At 35.9% G+C, this 16,829-nt stretch overlaps 1 protein-coding gene across 5 annotated transcripts in view; it reads left to right on the forward strand.

Annotated features, from left to right (window-relative positions):
* Positions 1 to 16,829, forward strand: part of HSD17B4 (hydroxysteroid 17-beta dehydrogenase 4) — an 85,438-nt gene that overhangs the window by 52,792 nt on the left and 15,817 nt on the right. For all 5 annotated transcript variants that reach the window (XM_003310842.3, XM_003950608.3, XM_517892.5 and 2 more), the window contains 5 exons: positions 1,695 to 1,766; positions 4,021 to 4,124; positions 9,866 to 9,931; positions 15,500 to 15,569; positions 16,202 to 16,308. In XM_003310842.3, the coding sequence (XP_003310890.1) occupies positions 1,695 to 1,766; positions 4,021 to 4,124; positions 9,866 to 9,931; positions 15,500 to 15,569; positions 16,202 to 16,308 (419 nt within the window). The remainder of the gene's footprint in view (positions 1 to 1,694; positions 1,767 to 4,020; positions 4,125 to 9,865; positions 9,932 to 15,499; positions 15,570 to 16,201; positions 16,309 to 16,829) is intronic.

Below are 16,829 nucleotides of genomic sequence, written 5' to 3' on the forward strand. Positions count from 1 at the left end.
CTGTTTTGGTTACTGTAGTTTTATAGTATAGTTTCAAGTCAGTTAATATGATACTTCCAGCTTTGTTTTTTTTTTTTTACTTAGGATTGCTTTGACTATTCTGGCTCTTTCTGGTACCATATGAGTTTTAGAATAGTTTTTTCTAATTCTGTAAAAAATGACATTGGTGGTTTCATAGGAACAGCATTGAACCTGCAGATTGCTTTGAGTAGTATGACCATTTTAACAATATTGATTCTTCCAACCCATGAGTATGGAATGTTTTTTCCATTTGTTTGTGTTACCTGTGATTTCTTTCAGCAGTGTTTTATAGTTCTCCTTGTAGAGACCTTACACCACCTTGATTAGATGTATTCCTAGATATTTTATTTTTTTGTGGCTATTGTAAATGAGATTGCATTCTTGATTTGGCTCTCAGCTTGAATATTGTTGGTGTATGGAAATGCTACTCTTTTTTGTTCATTGATTTTGTATCCTGAAACTTTTACTTGACTCATTATCAGTTCTAGGAGCCTTTTGGTAGATGGAGTCTTTAGTGTTCTCTAGGTATAGAATGATATCATTGGTGAAGAGAGATAATTTGACTTCTTTTCCTATTTGGATGTCTTAAAATTTTTTTTTTTTATTGCCAGATTGCTCTGGGTAGGAGTTGCAGTATTGTGTTGAATAGGAGTAGAAATTTAAGAAAGAATGGGGTAAACAGTATTGGTTGTATGCTCAACAAATGTTTGTTGAATAACAGGGTCAAAAGAGACCAAGAGGAGTCCTTGACATTGCCAATGGTTATTTAAAAAAATCTAATGTATCAAATATTGATGTTTGAAATTTAGCGATTCGGGTATTCTGACTGCTTTTACTGTTGAATTATTTTTTCTAGTGAGTTCAGGAACATTATTATTATTTTTTATTATACTTTAAGTTCTGGGGTACGTGTGCACAATGTGCAGTTTTGTTACATAGGTATACACGTGCCATGGTGGTTTGCTGCACACATCAACCCGTCACCTATATTAGGTATTTCTCCTAATGTTATCCCTCCCCTTGTCCCGCACACCTTGACAGGCCCCGGTGTGTGATGTTCCCCTCCCTGTGTCCATGTGTTCTCATTGTTCAACTCCCACTTATGAGTGAGAACGTGCGGTGTTTGATTTTCTGATCTTGTGATAATTTGCTGAGAATGATGGTTTCCAGCTTCATCCATGTCCCTGCAAAGGACATGAACTCATCCTTCTTTATGGCTGCATAGTATTCCATGGTGTATATGTGCCACATTTTCTTTATCCAGTCTATTATTGATGGACATTTGGGTTGGTTCCAAGTCTTTGCTATTGTGAATAGTGCCACAATAAATATATGAGTGCATGTGTCTTTGTAGTAGAATGGTTTATAATCCTTTGGGTATATACCCAGTAATGGGATTGCTGGGTCAAATGGTATTTCTAGTTCTAGATCCTTGAGAAATCGCCACACTGTCTTCCACAGTGGTTGAACTAATTTGCACTCCCACCAACAGTGTAAAAGCGTTCTTATTTCTCCACATCCTCTGCAGCATCTGTTGTTCAGGAACATTATTTCAAACCATAGTTTTTTAGTTTTGCTGAGCTTACAGTGGAAATGCTATTAAATTCTTTCACATCTTATTATAGTAATCTTTGGTTTTTAAGACACTGTATTTCTTTTACTTTTCTTTCTAGGAAAATTAAAATGTGAAGCAGTTGTTGCTGATGTCCTAGATAAAGGATCCGGTGTAGTGATTATTATGGATGGTAATTTATTTACAATTCTTATAATAATATTGTTAGATTGATAGGCTTTGTGTATGACATAATACTTCACCATAGAAGTTGATTAATAAGTTAGTATTTGTCTTCCAATTTGTTAGAAAACAAGATAAGCATTTTTAAACTCTTTAAGAAAAATAAAGAAGGAGGGGGAGAAGCATTTATTTCTGGGCTTAGGCTGGGAAGGGTGAGGCATTTCATTGGATTTAAGACAACATAACCAAAGCACAAAGGTGATAAATGTGACTTGTATTGATAATGTAGAGGAGAATTAAGCTTGCTGGAGTATGTTTTTGGCAGGAAGGAATATTAGATAGTCCTCACTTGACAATTAGGCTGTGTTTTAGGTATTCTTTAATGTGTTAGCTATTTGGAACTTGGAACATATTTGAACACTAAATTATTCTTATAAATGGTAGTTAGGCTCCTAGACTTGTGCTTTTATAAGTTTCTAGACTTGACCTTATGATGTGGTTTAAACACCACAGCCACATTTTATTTGCAGTAGGAAAAAAGATTGTAGTAGTTTAATAAATGTTGAAATACTAGTAATTAAACATAAGGTGAAGATATGATGCTTAAAATTTGTAAATTTTACGCTGGGCGCGGTGGCTCACGCCTGTAATCCTAGCACTTTGGGAGGCCGAGGCGGGCGGATCATGAGGTCAGGAGATCGAGATCATCCTGGCTAACACGGTGAAACCCCGTCTCTACTTAAAATACAAAAAAAAAGCCGGGCATGGTGGCGGGCGCCTGTAGTCCCGGCTACTTGGGAGGCTGAGGCAGGAGAATGGCGTGAACCCTGGAGGCAGAGCATGCAGTGAGCTGAGATTGTGCCACTGCACTCCAGCCTGGGTGACTGAGCAAGACTCTGTATCAAAAAAAAAAAAAAAAAATTTGTACATTTTATAAATTAAATTTTAAAAATTAAATTTAAATTTAAGTTTAAAATTTGTAAGTTTTAAAGTTTAAGAACAAAAAAGTAGATATTTGTTGTCAGTGATTTTGGAACCCAAGAACAGTATAAAGTTTGACATTATTTAATATTTGGAATATAAGTTTATCATTTTTGTTGTAAATACATAGGAGGTTATACTATATATGCTGTTTTGGAACTTGCTTTATTTTTGCTTAATAATCAATTGAGAACATTTTTGATGCTCTTAAATATTATGTATGTTCTTTATCTTCCTTCTCCTCCTTTTCCTCTTCCTTTCTCTTCTCTTTTTAGGTTTTCATACTTGTCATTCCAGATGTTGGCCAACACTTGGCTACTATTCTCCCAGTTCTCTTTTAGTCTTCTCACCATTGAACCAAATGTAACATACCAAAAAAAAAAAAGTCCTGCCGAAACCTTTCTTTGATTTTTACTGTTCTCTCTTGATCTGCTCCATTTATTGAAATACAACTTGGTAATGGTCCTTAGTATATTAGAATTTGTAGACAAAGTGAAATTGGTTATTCAGTTGCCTATGTGATAAAAATAAAAATCTTATTTGAACTACATTGACATGCCTTTCCTTATTTTTGTTTATAATTAGATTTTTCTTTAGTATGCAATTTAAAATCATATTTCTAGTTTTGCAGAGCTAGATATGAAACAGATAATAATCTGTCCCTAGTAAGTTAGTAAATAGAGGGACAGCTGTCTTATTCATTACTTGCTCACTTATTTGCTAACTTGCTCACTCATATCATTTATTCACTGATTTATTAATTAATAAACACTTATTAGGTGCCTTTTTTCTGTACAGGAACTATTCTAGTTGATGGGAAAATAAGAGTGAGCAGAACAGCCATGATCCTGCCCTCATGTGGCTTATACCTTCATTCCCACTTATTTCCTCTCCATGCTCTTCTTGACTGCTTTGGCAGAATGTTTGAAAGTTCGAGTGTGGTTACCTGTACTTTCTAGTGGGATTATTTGAAATGTTTAAGGTGGAAATAACTGGGATCTGAATAGCAGTTGGAGAGCCTTAAGAAAAGTGAAAGAACTGCTATTTCATAGTTAAGAAAGGATTTTTGAAGCTCCTCTTCTCTCTGCCTTTCAGATTCTGGTATGAATGGATTAAAATGAATGCTTTGTAATCCAAACTTGGACACCTTTACATGTTAGAACTCTTTCAGTAATTGGATTTTGTTTTTGAAACCTTGACAGGAATTGTTGAACCTATCTTGGTTAACTAGTTATGCCTTTTGGTGGTAACTTCTTTTATTTTTTCTTTTATTTACTTTTCAGTCTATTCTTATTCTGAGAAGGAACTTATATGCCACAATCAGTTCTCTCTCTTTCTTGTTGGCTCTGGAGGCTTTGGTGGAAAACGGACATCAGACAAAGTCAAGGTAAGCCATGACTTTGTAAGCAAAATATATGTGTAGTTAAGGATTCTTACCTATACAATTGAGACTTGAACAGCATGAGTTTGAACTGCATGAGCCCACTTATAGGCAAATTTTCTTATACATCTGCCACCCCTGGGACACCAAGACCAATCCCTCTTCTTCCTCCTCCTCCTCCTCCTCCTCAGCCTACCCAATGTGAAGATGATGAGGATGAAGACCTTTATGATGATCTACTTCCACTTACTGAATAGTAAATATTCTTTCATTTTTTATGTTTTTCATGACATTTTCTTTTTCCTAGTTTCTTCTTCCTCTTCTTCTTCTTTTTCTCAGAGACAAGTGAATGTTTATTTTTGTGCCTTTCTTCCTATGTGTATGTCAAGTCTTTTTCAAAACAAGGCCCCAGGAAACTCCAGATTCCATTATGTCCCCAGGCTTGGTCGACTGCTGCAGGAGTCTTAGGGAGCCTTGTACAAATGCTAGATTTGCTCATTTACCAACATTAAACCCTTGGATAGACGATGCAGCAAAGCAGGACTCCTTCCTCCATGGAATGTGCTGATTTCAGATGAGGTGGCAGCCAGTGTAGAAAACGTTTCCTAGCTCATTTTATTGTAATAATGCAGAATATAATAACACAAAATATGTGTCAATTGATGGTTTATGTTATTGGTAAGGGTTTTGGTTAACAGTAGGCTATCAGTTGTTAAGATTTTAGGGAGTCAAAAGTTATACGTGAATTTTTGACTGCATAGTCAGTGCTCCCAAGCTGCACATTGTTTAAGGGTCAACTGTATATTGATCTTATATTACCATATATGTAATCTTATAGCATAGAGACTTGGTAATACGTACTTTGAAATAGTGTGTGTTCCTTGAATTTGAAGTGCTGTTTATGTTTATATATTCTCTGTACAACATATTTTATATATAGAAAAGCCTTGCTGAGTTAAGTATAATGTATCTGAGATAATTATGGGAATATTTGTTATTTTCTTGTACAATCTTTGCAGACCCCAAAAGTTTTTAGAAAAATTGAACACAAGTGATCCTTGTATAGATTAAAATCTTCATTTATTAAAGGACCTAAGTATTTCTCTTATGCAAGATAATTCTGGTTATTCTTTTGTTCTCAAATTCTAGAAACATATTTTTCCTAAAAATATTTAATTTGGATTTCACGTTAATCTGGCTTTACCTTTAAGTTACTTGTGGTAATAAGATTATACTGTAGTCAATATTCTTCTGTAGTAAATAAAGTATTATTTAAAGCAGTATTGGGAAAAGACTTCTGGAATGGTGACGTAAGAAGCTCCTTGGACTTTCTTGTCAGTGAAACAACCATGACTTGTAAAAAATTATTTTAAAACACAGCTATTTAATGTCTCTGGAAATTGTCCTAAGGGTATAGAGCAAATGAAGAAACATTTATTCAAGAAAATCTATTATATTTTGGTAAGAACAGTGAGACTGTGTGGCATTTGAGTCACAACCCCTCTCTTTGTTCTTCCTCTCCTGGCTGAGCATGACAGAAACTGTACCCCAGGCGTTTGCAGCCAAGAACGTAGGAGCCCTCTGCCATGCTGTCTTCCCAGGATGGGCAGGCTATTAACTTTTCTTATCCTTCCCACTAGCTCTGAATTGCGGATGCTCTATTCCAGGTAAAAGTGACTGACTTGTGAGCCTCTATTTCTCCATCCAGCCCCCACTTACAGAGTGGAGACTTTACCCTACCTGTGGCAGGCTGAGAATACTGGGGCCCTGATTGCACTTGCCCTAGCTTTCCCGTAGCGTGGAGGTTCCATGGTTGGAGAGCCAGCAGAGAAGAACAGAAGCTACTACACCTGCCCTGCTTCCTTCTTGTAAAGCAAGTGTATCATTTGGAAAGAAGTATGTCACTATTCCTGCAGAAGTTCTGCCTAGAGGGAGAGGAAGGCTGTAATAACACAAAGTTCTGACCCTCTTCTCAAGGAAACAGAGTCTTTTTGTAACTAAGTATTTGGAAGTTCAAGCATAGGGATGCCCTCAAAAACAAGGTGTGACTGTAGTGATAAGCAATTAAGAGAAGGCTGGTAGTTCCGTAACAGCAGGGAGCTAAAGTGTAGCCCAGCTAGACATTTACTAGAAAGAACCAGGGAAAGAGATAGCTAAGAAAAGCCCTCCTGGGATTGTAACAAACGTCAAAGACTGGCCTCAATGACTACCCTTGCAAAGAGGCTTGAATTTAATTGGATCAGATTGTTGAACAATTTATACCCCAGGACACTGTTGAAAAAAATAGAACAGTCATCTAGCAATTAGTGGAACCTTACAACTGGGTATGATACCAAAAGAGGCAGACAGTTTAACAGAGAGACCAACGAGAGACAGTCAAAGAGAGCCTGCTAAAACCAGTGTCATCGTAGGGTGACTGCACCTACTCAGGGTTCACTCTCTGAGGAGCAATATCAGAGGCTGTACACTATTGGGAGAATAGACTCACATGTAAGAGTCTAGCTAAGTTACTAAATAAATAAACAATAACAACAAGCCCTGGAAGGGGTGGGGGATTAGTGTCTAGAGTTGTTATAATCTATTATCTGAAATGCCCAGTTAGCAACAAAAAATTATAAGACATGGAAGAAACAGGAGAGTGTGATGCATAGACGGAAGAAACAAACAGGCAACAGAAACTGCCTTTGAGAGAACTTAGTAGACAGACTTCAAAGCAGCTGTTATTTATGTTCAAAGAACTAGAGGAAACCATGCTTAAATGTTACTAAATATATATAAATTATTACAAAGACTCAAATAGGAAATTTGGAGCTGAAAGTATAATAACTGAGATGAAAAATTTACTGTTGAAGGGCCAAATGTAGATTTGACAAAAGAAAGAATCAAAAAAGCTTAAAGATAGATTGATAGTGATTATACAAACTAAAGAACAGAGAGAACTACAGTGAAGAAAAGGAAAAAGAATGAAGAGCCTTAGAGAAAGATGGAGTATCACTAAGCACACTAACATTCATATAATGGGTGTATCAGAGACAGAGAAAGGAACAGAAAAAATTTTTGAGGAAATAATGGCTTTTGATGAAAAACATTATACATCCAAGAAGCTCAGTCAACTCCAAATAGATTATATATCTAAAGAAATCCATATTCTCTTCATTGTAGTAAAAGTGTTGAAAGCCAGAAACGAAAAGGTTGAAAATAATCAGAGAAAAAATGACTCATTACTTACAGAGGAACCCTAATAAGATTAAGAGCTGACCTCTGACTTCTCATCAGAAACAATGGAAGTCAGAAGATAGTGGGCTAATGTATTCAGAGTGCTGAAAGGAAAAAAAAAATACCACAAGGTCAACTAAGAATTTTATAACCAGCAAAATGAGCTTTCTAAAATAAATGTAAAATAAAGACATTCCTGGACAACAAAAACTGAGAGAATTTGTTGTTAGCATTCTTGCCTTATAAGAAATCCTAAATAAAGTTCTTCAGATTGATAGCAAGTGACCACATACTGTGTTTATATGAAATACCCAGGTTAGGCAAATCTGTAGAGTCAGAAAGTAGGTTAGATGTTGCCAAGGGCTGGAGGAGAAAGGAGACAAGGGAGAGTGACTGCTGATGGGTATAGGGTTTTCTTTTGGGGACATGAAAATGTGCCTAAGTTGATTCTGGTGATGGTTGGACAACTCTATGAATATACTAAAAATGACTGGATTTTACATTTTAAAGGGGTGAATTATATGTGTATTGTGTCAGTAAAGCTGTTTGAAAAATTAGTATTGATCAATACTATATGAAAACAATGTCCTGGGCCCGCATTTAAAAAAAAGTTGTCCTCACTTATTGCTTGGATGTGAAAAAATTACCTTGACAGATATTAAATGGGTATTATTTACGTGAGGTTGTATCTATTCACAGGTAGCAAATTATGAGTTATTAAGAACCCTAAGGCAAGTTGTGCAATGCAGAAACATGCAGTGGCATTCTCTGAATGAAAAGCTTGGAAATGTTATATTCACTCTTAAAACTTCCAAGCTTTTAGTGAAGATATTATTTTAGAAAGGGTAAAATACAAGTCTGAGGCTATATTAGATGAAGTAAATATAACATGCTATTTGTTTTTCCTTTTTAACTGTATGTTTTTTTTCTTTGTTCTTTTTTTTTTTTTTGAGATGGAATCTCACTGTATTGCCCAGCCTGGAGTGCAGTGGTGCAATCTCAGCTCACTGTAGCCTCTGCCTCCCAGGCTCAGGTGATCCTCCTGCCTCAGCCTCCCAAGTAGCTGGGATTACAGGCGCCCGCCACCACACCTGGCTAATTTTTGTATTTTTAGTAGAGACGGGGTTTCACCATGTTGGCCAGGCTGGTCTCGAAATCCTGACCTCAGGTGTCCCATCCACCTCGTGCTCCCTGTATGTTCTTTTTAATATTGGGCAATAATGAATTACTGTAGACCAGAAAGTAATCTAAACTAGATACCATTCTCTAAGCACTTATCACAAGTATCACTTGTTGCTTTGAGAAAAAAATCAGAGATGATGTCAAGTCATGGTGAAGCCCTGTGCCATAAACGAGTTTCTAGTCTGTTAACAGTAAAACTACCATCGCAGCACTGTCCATCTTAAATGCCCTTTGTATACATGGCATACAATGGATTTTGTGGAATAAAAGGTACTCAGAATTTTTTAATTTTTAATTTTTATTTGTTTATTTTTAATCAGGCAGCCCTCAGAATCAAGACAGGTTCAGAGAACTCTTGGTACTCAGAAATTTTAAAAGACTGCTCGGGACCTATAGATTGAAGTCAGGTCCTCCAAAACCTAGTAGAATGCATTGAAAATGAATTTGTAAATAAAACCTGCAAAATACACTGGATGCAACTGAAACAAAGGAGTGTAATTCATGCAATGATTTTTGAAAAACGGCAGCCTGACTTTTGTTTGCTTTTAGAAGCAGCAACTTCCCTCATGATCTTTTTTTATGTTTTGGGTGTGGCGGGGTTTGTGAGGAGAAGTTTGGGAATATATCTAAGTGTGGCATTTTAGTAATGAAAAATCACTAATTTCTTAACTCTCTGAAAGGATAAAAGCTTACTTTGTTGTGGAAAATTTACTTAAATTATTCTATAATAAAATTTTGCCTCTATTATAAATGATTGAGAAGTAGATATTAGCTACTTGAATTTTTTATGTTTACTTTGGTTTAAATCAACCCTAAACTGGCACTCAGATACTTACTTTGTAGATGTTGCAAACTTTTCATCAAAAAGGAATTTTAAGTGTTGGCATTAAGGGATCATAATAATTCAAATATTTTTGGTAACCAACTTTAAAATGTATTATTTTGTTAAGATGGCAAATTAAAATATGCAAGGATTTAAAAGACCAGTTTTAAAGACTGAATCAATTTAGATGTGAATTATATGTCTAATTCTTGTAGTTGTTTTCATCTTTTACATAGGGAGTAACTGTCCTTAACTTTTTCTCCATTGTGGCCTGGAGGATTTATCTGATTACATAATTCTTTACATTTAAACAGGTCATTTCAGGCAAATCATAGAGTAGATGAAGCTAGGAGTTATGAAATTTTAAATATCATTATTTCCTGAGCATGATTTTTTTTTTAAACCCTTTTATCCAATTTGCAGAGTTTATTGTATTGAAACATGATCGTGTATCAAATGTGAGTTTGGTTAAAGAGAATAATGATAATTTGTATTTAAGATTAAACATGTAATGTCTTAATTTTAGGTAGCTGTAGCCATACCTAATAGACCTCCTGATGCTGTACTTACAGATACCACCTCTCTTAATCAGGTAAGATTGTATTTTTAAAAAATGATAAATCCACCTGGTTGATGACACTTTTTAATTTATAGCTCTGATACCTTATAACATTATGCATCTAATGCATAATGAATAATATGTTATTATTCAACATAATAAACATACAGACATGTTTCCTGTGATTGCACGTTATTTTTTTTAATTTTTAGTTATTAATGTTTTCCCACTAGATACCAAAATAAAATATAAAATGGTTTTTTATTAGTCAATTTAAAAAGCATTGCATGTTGTTGGTAATGGAGTGCTTTCTTTGGAGAGGCCGCCCACTTTAAGAGTGAAGAATTTCATGAAAGCCTCAGAGTAAGTGCAGGATAAAAATTAGTTAAAAGGCAAGTATTAGTCATCCTTTCCTCTTTGGGAAAGAAAGCAATGCCACACTGCTTGGAAACAGATTATTTTATACCAACTGTAAAGGATAGGCAAATAAAGCATCTTAGAAGCAGTAGGTGATTTAATCTTTTTTGTTTGACATAAAAAATTTGTTTTCTGGTGAAGGAGATAAAATGTCCTGTCAGTTCACAAATTCTGTGACCATAGAAAAATTTGTTTAAGAAGCAAAAGGCAACCATAAAAGTGAGAAAAGCAAGTTTATTTTTGAGAGACCTTAAGATTCTTCTCTAAGATGGCCAGTAGACTAACCATGCCGATATAGCATAAAATCCTTAAACCTCTGGAGTAATGCAGTGTGTGTGCATGTAATAACAGCAAATTGTTCAGAAAGGTCACTTTAAAAAATTTTTGGTTGTGTTTTAGAGGAGAACAACACAGTGGGGCCTACTGGAGGGTAGAGGATAGGAGAAGGGAGAGGATCAGGAAAAATAACTAATGGGTAGTAGGTTTAATACCTGGGTGATTAAATAATATGCACAACAAACCCCCATGACACACAATTACCTATGTAACAATCCTGCACATGTACTCCTGCACTTAAAAGTTAAAAAAATTTTTTTTGTATGTTCGATATGAAAACTTCTGCAGAACTTATGTTTCCTAGCAAATAGAATTGTAATCTCATAAGCCAGAGAGAATTAAAGTTGGTACATATGTATTTTTTTTCTGTACCATATAATCAGGTGATGGAGGGAACATTGTTTTATTCTTGCTTTTAAATATTTTTTCCATCCATTACTGTTTCTTATGAATTTCTTAAGAATGTGCTCATATTTATGTTTACATAAGGCTTAATTGAGAAACTAATTCTGTTAGAGTACTAAAAAACAGAAAAGGCTCGTGGTTTCATGGTTCAGAAAACCCAAGAAATGCCTCTTTATTATGCTGAAATAAAAAATATATCTGCTACAAATAAAAGCTGAATAGTTTCCAAGGTTTGAATTTCTACGCACAGTAAGTAGTGGGGTTTTCTTTCTTTTGTTTTTTTTTCAGTTGACTAAAACTTTTTGTTAGTTTTAAGGTAGGTTTTAATATTTTGCTGCGTGACAAAAGACAGTTTTTAAATCAACAATATTTTTGTGTGAATAATGGGCACTCATCATTTGGCAGAGGTTCTTGGCCATTTTGTATTGTATGATAATTAGAGAATATAATGGAAGCTATATACCAGTTCCCTAAAAAACATTTGGCATAAAACTTTGCGTAAATTTCAGGGAATTTGTGGGACATTTGAAATTGGATCCATGCTATAAGAAATACAAGTCAATTAGAAGAAGTGTCATCTATTGTCAAGGAAGGGAAGGAACACTTGGATACTCAAGACATAGATGTCTGAGATAACTAGGGCACCTATTCCAAGCAATGAATGTTTAAATACAAGGCTTTGATTTGTAGTATAAGTGTAACAGACATTCAGAGAAGGGATACTTATTAGGGAATGACATGTAGAACTGAGAGGTGACAGCGTGCTGGCAGTCCTCACAGCCCTCGCTCGCTCTCGGCGCCTCCTCTGCCTGGGCTCCCACTTTGGCGGCACTTGAGCCCATCAGCCCACCGCTGCACTGTGGGAGCCCCTTTCTGGGCTGGCCAAGGCCGGAGCCGGCTCCCTCAGCTTGCAGGGTGGTGTGGAGGGAGAGGCGCTAGCGGGAACCGGGGCTGCGCATGGCGCTTGCAGGCCAGCTGGAGTTCCGGGTGGGCGTGGGCTTGGCGGGCCCGGCACTCGGAGCCGCTGCTGCCGGCCCCGGGCAATGAGGGGCTTAGCACCCAGGCCAGCGGCTGCGGAGGGTGTACTGGGTCCCGCAGCAGTGCCAGCCCACCGGTGCTGTGCTCGATTTCTCGCCGGGCCTTAGCTGCCTTCCCGCAGGGCAGGGCTCAGGACCTGCAGCCCGCCATGCCTGAGCCTCCCACCCCCTCCATGGGCTCCTGTGCGGCTCGAGCCTCCCTGAGGAGTGCCACCCCCTGCTCCACGGAGCCCAGTCCAATCGACCACCCAAGGGCTGAGGAGTGCGAGCGCACCCCGCGGGACTGGCAGGCAGCTCCACCTGCAGCCCCGGTGCGGGATCCACTGGGTGAAGCCAGCTGGGCTCCTGAGTCTGGTGGGGACATGGAGAACCTTTATGTCAGGGATTGTAAATACACCAATGGGCACTCTGTATCTAGCTCAAGGTTTGTAAACACACCAGTTAGCACCCTGTGTCTAGCTCAGGGTTTGTGAATGCACCAGTGGACACTCTGTATCTAGCTGCTCTGGGTTGGTTCCAAGTCTTTGCTATTGTGAGTAGTGCTGCAATAAACATACGTGTGCATGTGTCTTTACAGCAGCATGATTATAATCCTTTGGGTATATACCCAGTAATGGGATGGCTGGGTCAAATGGTATTTCTAGTTCTAGATCCCTGAGGGATTGCAATTTTAGTTTTATGTTAGTGTTGTACAGATGAAGAATATTTACCTCTGTGCGTTTTGTGGTTTGGGATGGTTTCCAAGATTCTTAGTTCAAAATTGCCCTTTCTCTCTGTGTAGCAAAATGCAATTTCTTTAGTGGGTGGCTTTAAAGAAGGGGCACTGTGGGGAGGTGTTTTATTTTTAAAAATAAAAAAAATTATCTTTCAGGATCATTAATTTCCTCTCTTGCTTCTTTTTTTCTTCATCCAGTCTCCAAAGGTGATATCTTTGTTTTATTCTCTTCTCCCCGAAAGTGATATCTTTCTGGGATTGCCACTGGAAGACCAGTGTACTATTAATTATTTTCATTGTAGTCAGTGCTGTAATCTTCCAGGATTCATTTCAGTATTTTTGCCCTTAAGATGGATTTATCTGGGAGTGATTTTCCTTTTCCCTCTTCCATGCACTGCTTTTGCACCCCTCAAGCCCTGCCACTCTGCCGTAGCTTTCAGAGGGTGCTCAAAAGTTAGCACTGATAGAAAAGTGGTGTTTATTTTGAGACTTACTGGAATTTGAACTCTGCAGTGTTCTCTGTCTTCTAGTTACACTGTAGGCTTGAGATTTGTGTAGTTTTATTTGTTCTCATTGTTTGTATTTTTTTTTTTTCGAGGATATGAGGACTTAAAAAGCACAGTTTCCTGAGCCTATTTATTTAGCATTTAGTTTAACTTAATGGTACAATTTTAAAAAATCAAATTAAGAAATAGTTTACCTGTATGCAGATTATCCTCCCACCTACTTTTAATATGCAAAATAATATATAGCTATTTTTCTTTTTCTTATTTTTTTGGTGGTTGTTATTTATAATGACTTATTTCTAGGCAGAAATGAAACGAAACAAGAAACTTTTAGCTTTCCTTCTGAAATATGCCATTTCTTCAAAATACGTAGAAGATAAGCTTTGGCAGTGGTCATTATTAATTGAACAATGCTTATTTTGTGTTATGATTGAATGGGTCAAACATCTAGTCAGTTGGCTTTTGTCATTTCTCATAATGAGCCTTTTTTGTCTTCGTTTAACTCTGTTATCTATAGAAAGCAATGCTATCATTGAAATAATGTGAGATATTTCATATTAATATGATTTCTTTAGAACACTGTATTCATTTATAGGAATGATATATGTGGGATAAGAATACTAGTACTAATCTTAGAAACTTGGTTGTTTGTATTGTTGCTATAATCTTTAAAAAATAACTAACATTTATTGAGGTATTATTTATCAAAGATAATACCTTGTAAGCTTTATCCCACCTTTTTCCAACTACTCTGTGAGAGTAAGTTCTGTTAGCCTCTAAATGTTTCTAAATGAGCAATTGAGGCTTCGAATGGTGAAGAAACTTGCCCATTAATGGTAGAGCTGGCTTTGAATCTAGATCTGACTAGTACCAAATCCCATGATCTAGCATGTGTTTGATAATTTCCTGTCACAATTTCAGGCCCTGAAATGTGTTTTTCTTTCATTTGTATACATCATGATATATATTTGCTAACATTTTATTATATAAAGTGCTTTTAAAAAATTATCATTTACTTCTCTTAGCATCTCATATGGGACCTTGCAAGTCACCAGTATTCAATAATTGTTTATTTGATTTCATTATATTAAGAAGACATGTAAAGGAAAGAATATTGAGTCATTGGGAAAGTAAATAATCTATAGAACCATTGTATGGAGTAATGGGGAAGGAAAAGAGCTTATTGGAATTATACGAAGCATATTAAAAAGAATGATGCTTTCTTATGAATTATAGAATATTTTCTATAAATAAAACTTGTTAAAAATAGTCAATAGTTTAAAAGTAATAAAAGATCAGTAATTTTAAAAAGATATGGCTAGTCTTTACACAACATTTCAGTAGTCTTTGGAAAACAGCACAGCAATTAATGAGAAAGGGAAGAAGTCTTGAGGCTGACCTAAAAGGGTCAAGTTTACAGATACATTAAATACACTTTCTTGGTAATTTACTTAATTGGTAAATTATTTGGTAAATTACTTAATTGGTGAATTTCTTCCTTTCAATGCTGGTAAGTGCTTTCTAACTTGGAAGAATGTACCATTTAAACGCCAGAAAGTATGGTGACTTTTTCCCTATTGTTATCCAGGCCACGCTGCTAATCCTACTTTATCTAAGTAAACTAGTGATGTGGAAATCTGGACTCAGCAGAACTTTTATCATAATAGCAAGCTATCAGTTCAGTCAGTTTTCTTGCAGGGTGAGCTAATGTTCAGGATTTAGTGTACCAGCAGAATGAAAGTTAGTGAGAAGTCTTTGATGTTTCTATGTCTGATATTGTCTTAGAAGCTTCAATTTAAAACACCCCAGTAAGAAAGTTGGCATAAATTTTGCTTGCTTAGAGCAGACTATAAACATTTACCTTATCTGCGTATAAATGGGAGTAGATTGATTGACTTCTTTTTGTGAATTTCTCCTTAGGTAGTAGTAACAGTGTTTTACCTAAATATAATTCTTGGCTTCCCTTTCTACATTTTTTTCCCTCCCACTGATTTTAGTGGCAAGTGTTAAAAAGACATTTCATTATAGGTAATCTTTATTGTTAAAAATAATTATTTTTAAAATCAGAGCCTCAGGTACATTATGATACAATGCTTATACCAATAACCAGCCATGTTTCCTATTTTTCATTTAATGTATTCTAACAAAACACTGAGTTCTAGTTATGTTTATGCTTTCTCCACAGGCTGCTTTGTACCGCCTCAGTGGAGACTGGAATCCCTTACACATTGATCCTAACTTTGCTAGTCTAGCAGGTGAGTTGTCTTTAATATGTATCAATGAAAAATATTAGCTATTCGATATTTAATTAAATAATGTAAAGACACGACTACTTATGACTGGTAGTTTGAGTAACATTTAAAAAAATGTTATTTTATTTATTACTTTTATGCAAAGGATATGGAAAGGTAGGAAATGTGTTCAGAAAATAGTGCACTTGAAATTCAGATTATGGTGGAGGGAAGTTCCTGCTAGTGCGAGGTCTAGGATAGGACCACAAGGGTGGGTGTCTGAGTTATCACAAAGGACAAGGTCATTGGAGAGAGAGCAAGGAACTGAAAGGTTAGGGAAGGATCATCCACCTGTGTGGATGTTGAGAGTACCCTGGATGATTTCATGGTTACAACCAAAACTAAACAAAACAATTGTGTTTCCAGATCTCTCACATTCTTTTCCTGTTTTGTTTTGTTTTTTTTCTTTCTTTCTTTATTTCATAATTTCCTCCCGGGAAATACTCTTTAAAAAATATCTACTGTGTTTCTTAAAATAGATGGTATAATTCCTGCTAATGCAGTCTAAGGACATTTTTAAAGTCCTGAATTAACTACACTTGATTTTTAAACTTTAAAGGTACCTGTATCTAACTCAGTGTTCTCTCTTTTCCTAGGTTTTGACAAGCCCATATTACATGGATTATGTACATTTGGATTTTCTGCCAGGCGTGTTTTACAGCAGTTTGCAGATAATGATGTGTCAAGATTCAAGGCAATTAAGGTAAATGTGTATTACTACGTAATTTGAATATTACTTCCTTTTTCTATCTTTAGAGAAGAAAAGGGGTTTTAGTGATTTAATTGAAAATAGGTATTGTACTACAGCAATGTACATTTTTATTATTTCATTGACCTGGCAATCAGCACACTTTCTTTTTGTAGCTATAAATAGCTCTGTTGCACATGCACCAGGAAGGATGCACATTGCAATTTTGACAGATTAACTGGGTTGCTTTATAAATTAATTAGGTGCATATATTATGTGTATATATATATATATATATATATATATATCAGTACATATGCCTTGAAAACTCAAGATTTGCTTTTTTTAACTGTTTTATCATTTTCCTTAATTTAATTAAAAATGTTAAATGGCTGATTAAGTCCAATAAACATACATCTACAGCAATATAATGACTGCATATTGTTTTAACTCTGTACTTTTTAGTTGATTTCAAATTTTTATCCATTTTAAATAACAAGGAAAAATATCCGTGCCCATATTATTTTTGTGTACGT

Source organism: Pan troglodytes, chromosome 4, assembly GCF_028858775.2.
Source record: "Pan troglodytes isolate AG18354 chromosome 4, NHGRI_mPanTro3-v2.0_pri, whole genome shotgun sequence".
Classification (NCBI taxonomy): domain Eukaryota; kingdom Metazoa; phylum Chordata; class Mammalia; order Primates; family Hominidae; genus Pan; species Pan troglodytes.